The 14,173-nt window shown below is 37.8% G+C and overlaps 1 protein-coding gene across 1 annotated transcript; it reads left to right on the top strand.

The window, feature by feature from the left end:
• Positions 1–13,437: 13,437 nt before the first annotated feature.
• LOC127205132 (40S ribosomal protein S17-like) lies at positions 13,438–13,882 on the top strand. Its single transcript, XM_051164314.1, has one exon. It carries the CDS (start codon positions 13,445–13,447, stop codon positions 13,850–13,852), a length of 408 nt encoding a protein of 135 aa, XP_051020271.1. The 5' UTR covers positions 13,438–13,444; the 3' UTR covers positions 13,853–13,882.
• Positions 13,883–14,173: the final 291 nt, after the last annotated feature.

Below are 14,173 nucleotides of genomic sequence, written 5' to 3' on the forward strand. Positions count from 1 at the left end.
ACAAACCCAAGCAAGTCAGAATCCCACATGAAAAGCAAACTGGGCACACAGTCCTTGTCCTACCAACGGACTAGTTGGCAACTGCTGGTCATTGGGAGCAGAAGGGTCAGTTTCCTCTAAGAATGTAGCTCCAGGGGAAGATCAGATAGCCACAAAAATTTGAGACAGAATAACTTGTCTTAAAGGATTTGAAGAGAAGAGATAAACAGTTGAGCGCACAGGGAAGGGACTCTGGCTGTAGGATGTGCTAGGGGAGGAATACGAGCAAAGCACCATGTAAAACAAACTCTCAAAGAAATAGTAAAGGGTAAAGAGTAAATAAGCTTTTAAAATTAAAGTATAAGGCATAATGAAAATGCTTCAGGGTGACATTCAGAAATAGGGAAAGCCAAAAGGAATTGTCAACTGAGATTAGATCCATAAGTTCTTGATTGCAAAGCTGGTAGAGCACAGTCAGCCTGTAGCGTGAAGTAGTCTTTGTGATCTGAGTAGACACTTAACAAAGAAAAAATACAAATAGCTGATAACTTTATTAAAATAAAGCCCAGTCATTTCCCTCTCAGGTAAGTTAAAACTACATTGAGATTCCATCTTACCTAAGTTAGAATGGATATTATTAAAACTGTTGGTGAAGATTTGGAAGAAAAGGGGCTTTTGTGTATTATTAGCGATGTACAGCTAGTGTGGATTGCAGGGTAGAGTTTTCCCCAAAGACTGAACATAGAACTACTTCATCATCTGGCTACCGTGTGTGTGTGTGTGTGTGTGTGTGTGTGTGTGTGTGTGTGTGTGTGTGTGCTTCTTCTGACATCCACAATGGCCAACATGTGGAATCAGCCTGTGTACAGTCAGTAGATGGATCAGGAATGTGGTGTGTAAATAGTAAAATTATTCAGCCATGGAGAATCAGAACTTGCCACTTTCAAAAAATGGGTGGAAACGAGAGACCTCATATGAAGTGAAACAATGATGAGTCTGGCATGGTTTTTTTTTTTTGTTTTGTTTTGTTTTGTTTTGTTTCGCTTATGGAAACAAAGGCCTGAAAATTAGAAGAGATGCTATCGAGAACTAGAAAAGGAAGACAACAACAGGAAGCAAGGAGAGGACAGAGTGTAGATAGACATGATTGACCCATAATATATTCATGTACAGAAAACTGACCATGAATCCCATTTGTTCAATAATGATGATGACCTAAATTGTGCCAAATACGAGCAGAGAATAATTAGCATGTATTTGATACAGAATTTGAAACAGCGCTGTAACCTGATTTGGTTGTACTTACCATTTAATGTCACAGCACATTTCAGTGTGACCTGCTAACTGACCATCAGAAAACACTAAACATAATCATCCTCCTTTGGAGTTATTAGCACTTGCCAGTGGCCTTAACATGTCATTAGTAGAATAAAAGCTATGAACAAGTATCCAATGATGACTTTCTTCCAACAGAAGCCTCCATATTGTACACAAAGAAGGACGAATGTTTCCCTAAGCAATTCTGACTCATGGGTATTTAATCAGGGTTGAGAAAGCCAAACTGCAAATAAAAGGCACTCTGTGGTGTGACCATTAACTAGCCAATAAGAGCGGAGAGATGTGGGCAAGTCCAGAGTTGTGGAAAGCGATGTTAAGGAGCAATGCTAAAGTGCTGACCATCACAAGCTTCAGATTCAGGAACCATGGCCTCCCCTGCGTCCTCAAAGAACGGGTACAGGCTCTCTGCCCTAGCATCAGTCAAAAAGCCCAACAGATACTGGTGTTTGAAAGTGGCATCAATTCTTATTTGACAGCTATAATTGCTCAGCTATGTTAGTCATGAAGATAATTGTCCCAGCGTATCAATAATGAATAAAGCATGATCTTTGTGTTTCTCAAGTGAAGTTTCTTAACGCAGAGACCCTGAGTACTACTCGCTGTGCCCTTGGCATTCACACCAATGCTACAGGAATAAATCGCTTAAAAATATGAATGGAAGTGATCCCTGGGCCCCATCCCATTCCACGGATACAACTCTGTGTTGTACCACATTCTGTAGCTGCCTATTCTGTCTTTTGTTTTTTTACTTTTCAGTGTTAACTTCCTCCTCCACCCAGGTCACGTGGATGAAAGTTTAAAATAACAAAAACCTACCATACTTCATGCTTGTTCATATCCTCCCAGATGCATGTCACCTCTTTGATCTATTTCTTTTGTGTGTGCACATCTGTTGTCCATTTTGATAGAAAGTGTTTTCCAGGGCTTGAACTGCTACTTTTATTCAGCAAGTTGCTTTTGTCTGTAGAGGATCCCAGCACGGGGCAGCTGACATTAGAAGGTTTCATGGTGGCTGGGAGGAGGGAAAGGGAGACCTTCTGAAGGACGGATGGTGTGCTTGTTTTGATATCTTCCTGTGGAGTTGGGAAGATATTCCTGAAGGCAGAGTACCATGGTCTGTGGACTTGTGTTTGGAAAGAATGTATTGAGGTTTCTTAGGGTTCAAGAACACAGAATGAATGGTTACACCAGAGATAAAATGTATATATATATATATATTTAAAAATCCATTATTGAAGCGTCATTTGTGATCAGACTGCAAAAGGACTGCCCCAAATAACTGTTCACACTTGTGTATCATTAATAACATAGTGAATTGTATACAGCAAGTATTTGTGCTTATATATATGTATAAAGCATGAAAGATAAACATAGAAGGATTGGACATTCAAGTAACCAATTTGTAATTTCAGAAGAAAATGAGTCATATAACCAAGTAAAATATTTTCTCCCCAAATTAGTTTCTGATGTTTTACATATATATTTTATGCAATTTCTACAGCAATCAGAAGTTTAACAAGCAGATCCCAGATTGATGTTTTGACTTCTTTCGTTGCTGATTTTCTAAAAGCATATGACACATATGGTTTTTAAATGTATGTATGTTTTGAGTTGGTTTTCTACAATGGCTGTGGTCACGGTATGACATATTCTTAATACCTGTGCCTGGTAATTTCATGTACCATATCAAATATTTAAGAGGCAGCTGGGTAAGGTAAAAGAGCCTTTTCATTTATGGAAATCAATATTATCATTTGTTAACAAACCTACAAGCTCACACTTGCTCTGTCTTATTTTATTTGTGTTTTTGGAGAAGGGAGGGGGTGGTTGTTTCACTATGAGTCCTGGGTCGGCCTTGAACTCACAATACTCCTGGCTCTCTATTTTTTGAAAGCGGTGAATACAGGTGTGCAGCACTGTGTATCCAGATTTATGTAAGTATATCTTAAGAGGATTTTTGCTGTGCTTTCCAAATCTATTTATTGGGCTTCAAAGCCCCTACTGTTATAGTTCACCCACAGAATCTTGGGGGCGGGGGGCGGTTCTCTTCTAGGTCCCTTAGTTTTTTAATAGACTGTATGCTTACTAATTCTAATGATGTATCTTCTTTTTTCTTATTTGCCGACGTAAGCTGAATAAGACAGTGCTAGTATGAGCTTGTAGGTTCATTAACAAATGATCACATGGATTTTTCATAAGTGAAAAAGTTCTCTTACCTCATCTAGCTCCCTCACAAATGTGTGTCACTATGAGACACAAAACTACCAGGCACAGGTATTAAGAATAAGTCGTGATCATGGTCACTGTAGAAAACTAGCTCAAAACATGAATACATGTAAAGACCATATGTGTCATATACTTTTAGGAAATCAGTAACAAAAGCAGTCGGTGCATCTGTTTGCATCTATTTGTTAAACTTCCTATCACTCTAGAAATTGCATAAAAGATTCTGCTTCTACCACAAAATCGTGAGCCTTAATATAACCAAGTTCCTAGCAGTAGCATGACCTACACATGTTTAAGTTTAACTATAGCATGGCGTGTTCCTTCCAGCTGCTATGTATGAACACTTCAAAGCACTCAGTTCTGAATGATGAAGATTCCATGTCTTATTGATTCAGTTGCTAGAAAACTAGGGAATTTTAATTTTCTGTGGACTAGTGGCATTTGAGACACACATGTGGGAAAGACATCAACAATTTATATACATACGCATGTAAGTGTACCTGTATTGATTGTGCATGTACTGAAATCTCCAGGTTTTTTTTTCCATGAATATTATTCTTTTTCTGGTTATCACACACTAGAGAACTAAGGTATGTTGTGTTCATTTTCAAAATACCAGATGGAAAATTGGGGAGGAAGCTGTGTAATAATACAACACAAAACACAGTAAGTCCATTCCTTATATGTTAATAAAATCATATTGCAAAAGAAATTGTATCTGAGATTATAATTTTATAGGTTTTTATAAACAGTTTTCTGTAAAGAATTAAAAAAAAAAATACCTTGCCTAAAACGGAAGACAGCACTCTTTGATGCTGGGTGTGGCCTGCTTCAAGCACAGAGTTCCTACGTGCAAGGTGAGCTAAATTTCTTGTACGTCTGTGGTGCTTCTTGTGTTAAGATCAACGTTAGGGTTCTCCTCTGTACTGTTTTTGTTTCTGTTTTCATAAAAACAAAAGCCCTCAACATAATGATGGAATAATTTCCGAAGCCACTAATGTGTTTCTCAAAGTCAGCACAAATTAGCCTCATTGCCACTGTGTCCGTCCTTGTATGTATTTCCACATTTAAAGATTTTGAATGCTTTTTTTGTGTGTTGAAATACCAGGTAGGAGTTTTGCCGCTGTTCAGTTTTCTACTTGGCTTTAGAAAGTCACATTTTTCATGGAAATTAGATTCTCAAACATCTAAGAGGGTAAGAATAGTCCTTCGAGTCCAGCGGCTATTCCGATTGCCTTTTGGATATTTTTAGCTATGGGTCTATCTTTATTACCAGTTGCACAAGTTTAATTGACACTTGTGGTCAGCTGAATGGCAATGCCTTTCACAGGCTTATAGGGCGTGGTATCATTGGAGGTATGCCCTTGTTGGTGTGGGTGTGGCCTTGTTGGTGTGGGTGTGGCCTCGTTGGTATAGGTGTGGTCTTGTTGGAGGGAATGTGTCACTGGGGGTGGGCTTTGAGGATTCGGAAGCTCAAGCCAGGCATACCAGCTCACTCTTTCTTCCTGCTCCCTGCCGATCCAGATGTAGAACTCTCAGCTCCTTCTCCAGCACCATGTCTGCCTGTGTCCTGCCTTGATTCCCACCATGAAGATAAATGAGACTAAACCTCAGAAATGTAAGCAAACCCCCAAATAAATGTTTTCCTTTATAAGAGTTGCCATGGTCATGGTGTCTCTTCACAGCAATAAAACTCTAAGACAGTATCTATCCACGAGCTCAGAGGGACTGGTCAGGATCCAGGAAGTCTCTTAATGAATATACCTATAAGCCTTTAGCAGTGACAAGACTGAAAGCCACCATCTGTCAAAAGTTTACCACTATGCAACAGGCCTTTTTTTATTACAAATTTACATGTCTACTCTTTGAGTTAGGGACCCTTACCAGGCCCTTGAATGGACAAGGAAATAAAGGTACAATGCCTTGTGTATTGAGCAAATTACTGGGGGAGGGGGTGTCACTGAACTGTTAAGTGTTATAGCTGGAAGTCTAACCCAGGATGTCTGCCTCTAGTGTCATAACCCTGAACTAAAACCCAAGGGGTTGGGGGGAAGGCGGCACATGTGCTAGGAAAGGAGTGCTCAAGAGAATGCCATTATGTATCTCTTGGTGGAGTAATTTCTGGTGCCGCTAATGTGTTCCTCAAAATCAGCGTGGATTGGTCTCACTGGCATCCATCATCACATTTCTACCCACCCTGCTCTACCTTCGAAGGCTGTAGGAAACCCAACTTATCCCAAAACTTTCATAAATGTTGATGAAAGTCATAGGCTGAGTCTTTTATAAAAAAAAAAATTTGTGAAAATTCTGTATACATTATCTTTGTTTGTCTGCTTTTCTTAAGTCCCAGGGAAACCCAAGAAAACACATGAAAGACGTACAATGTGGCTGGATGCAGCCATCTACCCTGTCTTGTGCCTCCGTGGAAAAGACTCTCCGTATCTGTTTCCTTTCCTTTCTGTTCACGTGACTTTAGGTGAGATGGAAGCTCTGAATGAGGTGCTTTGGAGGAAAGGTGATGGAGTCTTAGTACTATCAGATTTTTAATCAGCATCTGGTGAGTAATGCTTGGGAAACACTGATCCTATATGCTGCGAAGATGAAAATGGTTCTTTTAGAATAGCAATCTAAATACAATTTGCTCTGATTTCTACAGTGTTCTGCACATTTATGGTTCCAAGAACATTTCAGTCCAGGCCTGAGCAATGTGGGGAAACAGAATTACGGCTGGGTTTTCCAGCGCACTCACATGTGCGATCAACTTTGTGGCTATGCCTGGAATCTGCTCCTGGCTCAGGATCAGATGCGTACATAAACTCATACCACATTCCCATCCTATCTGTGTCCAAGAGTAATTTTTCACAAATGCTGGAAGTCTGTTTCACGTTTTACTCATTTATTAATGACCCGTCTAATCTGCAATATTTTATACCTTGGGAGACTTTAAGTCTAGCTGTATCTTTGCTTACCCTGTGTCTCTCACTTTGTTTTTGCTTTTAAATCTTTAAATCTCCTGGCATGTACTATGGTAAAATAACCAAATAAATGCTTTTAAATTTCACTATTTTTTTTTGCAAATTTACCCAGAAATATTGGTTGATGGATATTACTTATTTAGTTATATTTGGAACAATGTCTTACTACGTAGCCCAAGCAGGCCATCAACTCACTATGTAGCCCAGGCTGGTCTTTAGCATGTAAAGATATTTCTGTCTTTCCCTACTGAGTGCTGAGATTACTAGTATGTGCCATCATGCTTGCATACAAATATCTATTTTAAAAGACAGTCTTTGTGAGGCAGAGGTACTACACAAATAGTTGGCAGATAGGTAAGGCCTGATCTTAAAAGTCTTTAGTTACTCTGATTCCAACATTGTTAGCTAAAATTTTGCTTGTTTGTATATTTATTACCTCCTTCTGTTTAAGGTGGCCCCACCACTCAGCCACTGTCCATGCAATGCAATTGAGGTCACCACTAAAAATCTTTGGCTCTGTTATCAGTATCCTTATCTAGAACCCAAGAATCAATAAAAACAATAGATTTTTCAGGTAATCTCCAATCAATTCATACTGGAGGTCCTGCCACATAGACTATGATTTCAACAGTGACTGTCTCTAATTTCACCTTTGTAGGTTGCTGGCCTGCTTTCCCTTCCTATTGGGGAACATGTTCTGAATAGTAGCTGCCAATTTTTTCCTGACCTTGCACCCATGGCTGTACTATCTTTACTACTGGCAATATAGCATGAAATATATATATTTGGCTGATAGATACCAACAAATATTTAAAGGCTGAGTTTGCTATCTTTACAGTATAAGCATTCTGGAGGCTGACAGTCGCCCATGTTGGCCATGGTGGCTCAAAAGGTTAGCGCTTATGTCTAAGGTCTCATTAGAAAGTCTCAGCTTGGTATCAACTCATAGTTACTCTATTGCTAACTAAAATCCAAGTATCGTATCTGGTTTAAAAGAAAAGACAAAGAAAAAGGGCCCTAGCCAAGCTCCCAGCCCCCCAACCTTCATCATCAGAGAAAATGGCTTTGCAGACACATCATGCCTAATTGAAGTTTCATGGGCAGGTTGGTTTCAAGGATAACTCCATTTGAGAACAGAAGAATCTGGAAAACTACAAACCAAGACTGTAACATTCTGCTTAAAAGAATCATTGCATGATTGGCCCATAATGTCTACAAATGAATTCAGGGCTCTGTTATCAATTATGAAGCTGGAAATAGATCCTGAAAAGTCAGGTCTAATGTTTAATCTTGATTGTCAACCTGATGCTTAGAATCACCATAGAAACCACTAGATGGATATGACTTTTAGAGATTATGTAGATTTGGGTTAACAAAGTGAGATCCACCCTAGTGTAGTCAAGTACCATTTCATGGGCCAGGCCTCACACTGAATTAAAAAAGGAGAGAAAGCTAAGCACAAGCATTAATTTCTCTCTACCTTTTGACTACATGTGTAATGGCACCAGCTGCTCCAATCCAAGCTCGTGCCACCATAACTTCCTTACTATTATGGACTGCACCCTTCAACTGTAGCATAAAAACAAAACAAACAAAAATCTTCCTGCATAAGTTGCTCTTGTCAGGTATTAATATTTAGCAGTAGCAATAATAGAAGTAACTAACTCAGCAGGCAAGCTCAAGCCTGCCAATACACTTTACCTTAGCACTTCAATGATTTTTCTATAGGTTGGGCCATGATTCAAGGCCAGCCGCAACCAAAAATGACTTAAATTCTCTGGCTCAAAACTTTCTATAGCCACAGAATTTGCCTTTAAAAAAAATGCTGTGTTAGAAAAGGAAGCTGACATAAAGGAAAGTAGAAACAAGAGACAGAAAAAGAGAATGGTAAACAAAGAAAAAGAAAGAAAGAAAGTGGGGACAGTGTTTGAGCACTCACGAAGTCATGAGGACCCCATTCAGATCCTTGGTACTCATGGGAAAAGTAAGGCTGCAACAGCACACATCAGTGGCCTCAGTGTTCATAGGCTGGAGACATGAGTTACAGGACTTGCAGCTGGCAAGTCTTTATAGAATGATGAATTCTAAGCTCAGTGAGACTTTTTCTCAAAATCAATCAATAAATAAAATAAAGATGGTGAGTGATGGAGAAAGACACTTAACATCAACCTCTGACTTGCACACATACATGTGTTCTAAGATGTCCCTCGTGGTCCTACTTCTGCCGTGGATTTTGTCAAAAAGAGATGTTGAACTTTGTCAAAGGCCTTTTCTGCATCTAGTGAGATGGTCCTGTGATTTTTGTCCTTAATTTGTTTAGCTATTTATTCTTCTATACATACTGAACTCACTTTATATCCTTTAAATGATGGCAAATTGGCCATGGTGTTTCGTTTTCTTAACACATTCTTGAATTCAAACTTAAGAACTTTATTGAGAAGTTTTGTGTCTGTGTTTATATCTATATCTGTTCTTTTCCCCCATGCTTTCACATACTTTTATTTTCAAGGTAATATTGGCATCACAGAATGTCTTTGTTACATTTCTTCTTTTTTTATTTTTTTTTATTTTGTAGAATCGTTTTGAGGATTAGCAATTTTGCTTTTCTTTAAAGACCTGATAGAATTCAGCTATACATCTGTCTGTTCCTTGACTTTCCCTTGTGGGTAAACTTTTTGACACTGTTTCTGGCTTGTTACATGGGAAATCTGTTTAAGTTGTTTTTATTTTCCTGATTCAATAACAATAGATCATATGTGCCTAGAAATTTATTCATCTCTACTTTTTCAATATGAACTTTAAAATTATTTTCTAGTTAATCTCTGGGTTTCATTGGAATCAGCTATAAAATGTATTTCCTTTCTTTTAGTTAGTTTGTCAAGGTACTTGTCAATGTTATATTTTCTTTACTTTAAAAAAAAAAGTTTTTAGATAAGATTTCCCATAGCTAAAGCTGGCTTCTAACTCATTATTACTATGCTACCAAAGTAGTCTTCATGCCCTGGTCTTCTACATGCTCTTCCTAAGCACTGGGTTTACGGCCATGCCCCAATGTGCTCAGCCTTTGTTTATATTTCAACATGTAACTTTTTGTTTGATTCTACGTACTATTCTTTCATTCTCCATTAATTTATGCCCTGATTTTTATTTCATACTACCTATCAGCTTGGGATTTGGCATGTTTATTTTCTAAGATTTTGAAGTATATCATTAGGCTATTTGCTTACAATCTCTGTCTTTTTAATTAAGTGCTCAACAATTATACACTTTCCTCTTAGAACTATTTCATTGTGTCCTATGGAATCTGGTAAGTTTTTCTTTCATTTTCACTTAATTTTCAGAATTTGAAGTTTCCTGTATGATCTCTTCAACAGTTCACTGATCACCTGAAAGTATATTTTTCATTCTACAAATATCTATGCCATCTTTGTGTTTTATCCCACTAGGATCTGATGTTATTAGTAGAAGACAGTAATTAAATTAATTTTTATTCATTCAGGCTTGCTCTGTAGGCCATAATATGGCCCGTAAATTAAGTCACAGAGTCGTCTCTAAAACAGAAGGTTCCACAAGCTTCCAAAGATGTGTCTAAGTATTTTAGGTTAACTATTCTGAAGAATCTAAGTCCATTTGGACTATGGAATAGACTAAATCTGATGTCTGTTGACTTTTAGTGGGGATGGGATAATGATGGGATATTGAAGTCACACATTATTATTATATGAAACCATATGTTATCTTTTCTGTCATTAGGATTTGCTTACTGAAGTTAAGAGTGCTAGCATTTAGTGCATATTTATTTATAATTGTTATTATCTTGACTAATTTTTCTATTTATTGATATGAAGTAACTTTTTGGTCTATTTTGACTATTTAAGTCAATTTTTCAGATATTAGAATAGCTATATCTTCTTGTTTTCAGCTTCCATTTATTTGATGGTATTCTACCTATGACCCTTATGTAGGTATCTTTTCCAATGATGGGGCTTTCTTGGAGACAACAGGTAGTTACATCTTACCTTTTCAAACCAGTCAGCTTTCTAACCTTCTTTATTGCTGAGTTAAGCAATTTATAATTGAGGATATTATTAGAATATGTTAACTAGTTCTCAAATTTGTTGGTTGTTTTTCAGGCAGATTGAATTATTATTTTTCTTCATTTTTTTCCCTTATAACTCTTAGGTGTTTGCTATATTACTGGATTAGACACAATCAATTCCTTCCTAGCTTAGTTCATCTAGTCATCCAATGAAATAATATTCTTCCCTCTGCTCTTTTGAGTCAGGCCTAGCTGAATATATCAGTCTTAGTTGGCAGTTATTTACTTTCTAGGTTTGACGATGTCATTCCACACACTCCTGGCTCTAAGGGTTGCCTATGAGAGATCTGATATTTCTGTGTTTATAGGTAAGTTGGCGTTTTCCTATATAGCTCTTAATACCATTTATTTGTATTTTGTACATGTTGAGCACTATTCTGTAGAGAAGTTCTTCTCTGGTCATGTCTACTTGAAGTTCTGAATGGCTCTTCCATTCCTTTTTCTACCTTTGGGGAAGTCTCTGCTGTCACTTCATTGAAGAGATTCTCTTTGCTCTCACTCACCTCTTAGACCCTCTGTGCCACTGACTTTCAGGCTTGTGTTCTTGATCATGCTCCAGTGTTCTTGGACACGTAGGTCATCCTCATTTATAACTCTTCTTTATTGAAATATGAGTGTCATGGTTGCTCCATTGTGTTGTTCATCCTAATACTCTTTAATCCACTCGGTCAAATCTATTGGTGGTACACTATGCTGTTTCTTGATTGATTGGATTTTCTATTTCCAAAGTTTGTTTCTTTTTTCCTTTTTCCTTTATTTTTTCATTATTATTATTAATATTATTATTACTATTATTATTATTATTATTATTATTATTATTGAATTCTCAGTTTCCTTCCATGATCCAATTCTTATTCTTCCTTCAGGATTGTCATTCTGGAATTCCATCAAGACTATTGATCTTCCTAACATTAGTATCAAGTGCTCAATACTTTCTAGAATGAGGTTAAAAGGCCGTAACTAAATATGCCTTGTTTCATGGGGAAAAAACTTCATTTCCAGAAATTGTATGACTTTCAAAAGCTTATAGAACTAAGTGTGCTTTCTGAGTTTAGGTTCAGTGATCTGCCTGCTTCCTTATACGGCAGCCCATTTGACTGAAACTATCAAATGTCTTACTAACTTGGAACACTAGAACGGCAGCACTTTATCTACTGATTCATAGGATTCGTTGAAATGTGAAATTACATTTCTTCATATGATTTTTGTTTTTAGTGAATCCATGCAGTTTCTGAAAAATAAAATCACTACTTTTTTTTTCCTCCGTACTTACCAACCATCTGTTTGTAATCTGCTGTGATCCCAAATGCCTCCTCTGCTTACCCAAAATGTCTCTAGTCACTTTTCTCTCAGTTTCTTATAATCAAAGATAATATGAGGTCTCTGCAAGATTTTTACTTTCAGAAATATCTTGTTTAGAAGCTTTACAACTGAAAGACGATCAGTGTATCTTCCATTACAGTATTTTACCAATGTACTTGAAATATTAATGTACAAATTTAGTGTCAATCATGACTCATTTCTTGTTACCATCTCTTACTGTTTAAATTAGCATACAAGGCAATGAGTTTCACTATGTTGTTTCCATATACATGTCATTATATTTTGTTTCAATAAGTCTTCCTGCAGTAGTGCCCTCCCACATTGCCCATAATCCAGGTTTGTAAACAAGGAATAGTTTTTTATAAATCATTGGCAGTAGTAACTTTAGCATTTATACACAGAAAGGACGCACAGCATTACATTTTAAGCAAAGCTCCCTCATTTGTTAAAATCTAACTAGCATAACAAGTCCAGTGCTTGGCTTAGAGTTCAAGTACACTTCTTATTATGAAGGATACATGGAAACTGGCAGAGAGGACTTAAGGATGGCAGCACTTGGTGTTGCCACTGAACCCTGAACAGTTAATTGGACTGCTTGAGTTCCCGCCTGATCCAGGTAGCACATTTTATTCTCCACTTACAGCATTCAGTTAAGCACAAAAAGGAAACAGAAGCTTGCTAATTGACCAGGCCACTCATGCCTTCATGACAACTGACAGTTTCCATTAAACAGTAGCACCTTGATTATGAGAGAAGAGACTTGGATCAACCTAAGGGGCTTCCATCTCCCAAGGAGAGCACAGCAGAGGGTTCCAAGATTTAGCCAACCAAAGTGTAAAGATGAACTTTCTCTGGAAGCTGCGACCTGCCCTATAAACCAATTAAATAAAAACCAAGAAATTCAGCCTTTAGCACATCCCTATTCAAAACTCACACTGTGGCTGAGGTAAAAGGGTTAAACCTATTCTCAAATCACTGCATTTTAATAAAAATAAACCTTAGAAATCATTTTTTTTCAGTTAAAAAGTTTCTTGGATAACAAAGATATAAGTACATAATATATCACTTATGTGACTTCATATAAATGACTACACACATATAATAATTGATCATATATTTTATAGACAACTACACATTGTATTATTGACTATACATTAATAGGAATATTCACTTTGATTTATTGAGAAAACACAATAAATGTAAAAACATTACTTCTCAGTTGTTTGGCCTTGAGGCCAAAAAAGAAGGCGGAAGAGAAGAGGGAGGAGGAGGAGAGGGAGGAGGAGGAGAGGGAGGAGGAGGAGAGGGAGGAGGAGGAGAGGGGGGAGGAGGAGCAATCTCCTTCCAAACTCAAAAGTTTAAAGATATTTCCTCATTTAATATTGACTACTAATGTTTTTACTAGTGCATGCACAGAACACTAGTGATGAGAATGAGGAAGACTTTATTCCGTTATCTTCCTGGTTTTCTAAAGGTAGGGTAGTTTTTACCGAGACCCGCCAACATGGGCCGCGTTCGCACCAAGACCGTGAAGAAGGCGGCCCGGGTCATCGTCGAGAAGTACTACACGCGTCTGGGTAACGACTTCCACACCAACAAGCGCGTGTGCGAGGAGATCGCTGTCATCCTCAGCAAGAAGTTCCGCAACAAGATAGTCGGCTATGTCACGCATCTGATGAAGCAGATTCAGAGAGGTCCTGTAAGAGGCATCTCTATCAAGTTGCAGGAAGAAGAGAGAGAGAGAAGAGATAATTACGTTCCTGAGGTCTCAGTCCTAGACCAGGAGATCATTGAGGTAGATCCTGACACCAAGGAGATGCTGAAGCTTTTGGACTTTGGCAGTCTCTCCAACCTGCAGGTCACTCAGCCTACAGTTGGGATGAATTTCAAAACACCACGTGGAGCCGTTTAAATCTGTTCTGTCACATTTTCAATAAACCTGAAAACAAATAAAATAAAATAAAATAAAGGTAGGGTAAAGTGGAAAAATATGGATTTACTTTACCTTCTACACATGGGTCTTAATATTGTCAATACCTACTAGAAAACCAAGTTCTTCCTGTTTTATAAGGATTCCAGTGAACATAATTCTATAACCTGGGGATGACTCTATGGGTGATGTCAAGCACAGCAAAATTATCAGACCATTTCATGCTTTCTAGGATGCAGAACTAATGGTGTTATTTGGTTAGATTAATTGTCCACCAAAGTCACAGGATACCAGTAAAGGTTT

Source organism: Acomys russatus, chromosome 21 (genome assembly GCF_903995435.1).
Source record: "Acomys russatus chromosome 21, mAcoRus1.1, whole genome shotgun sequence".
In the NCBI taxonomy this organism is placed as follows: domain Eukaryota; kingdom Metazoa; phylum Chordata; class Mammalia; order Rodentia; family Muridae; genus Acomys; species Acomys russatus.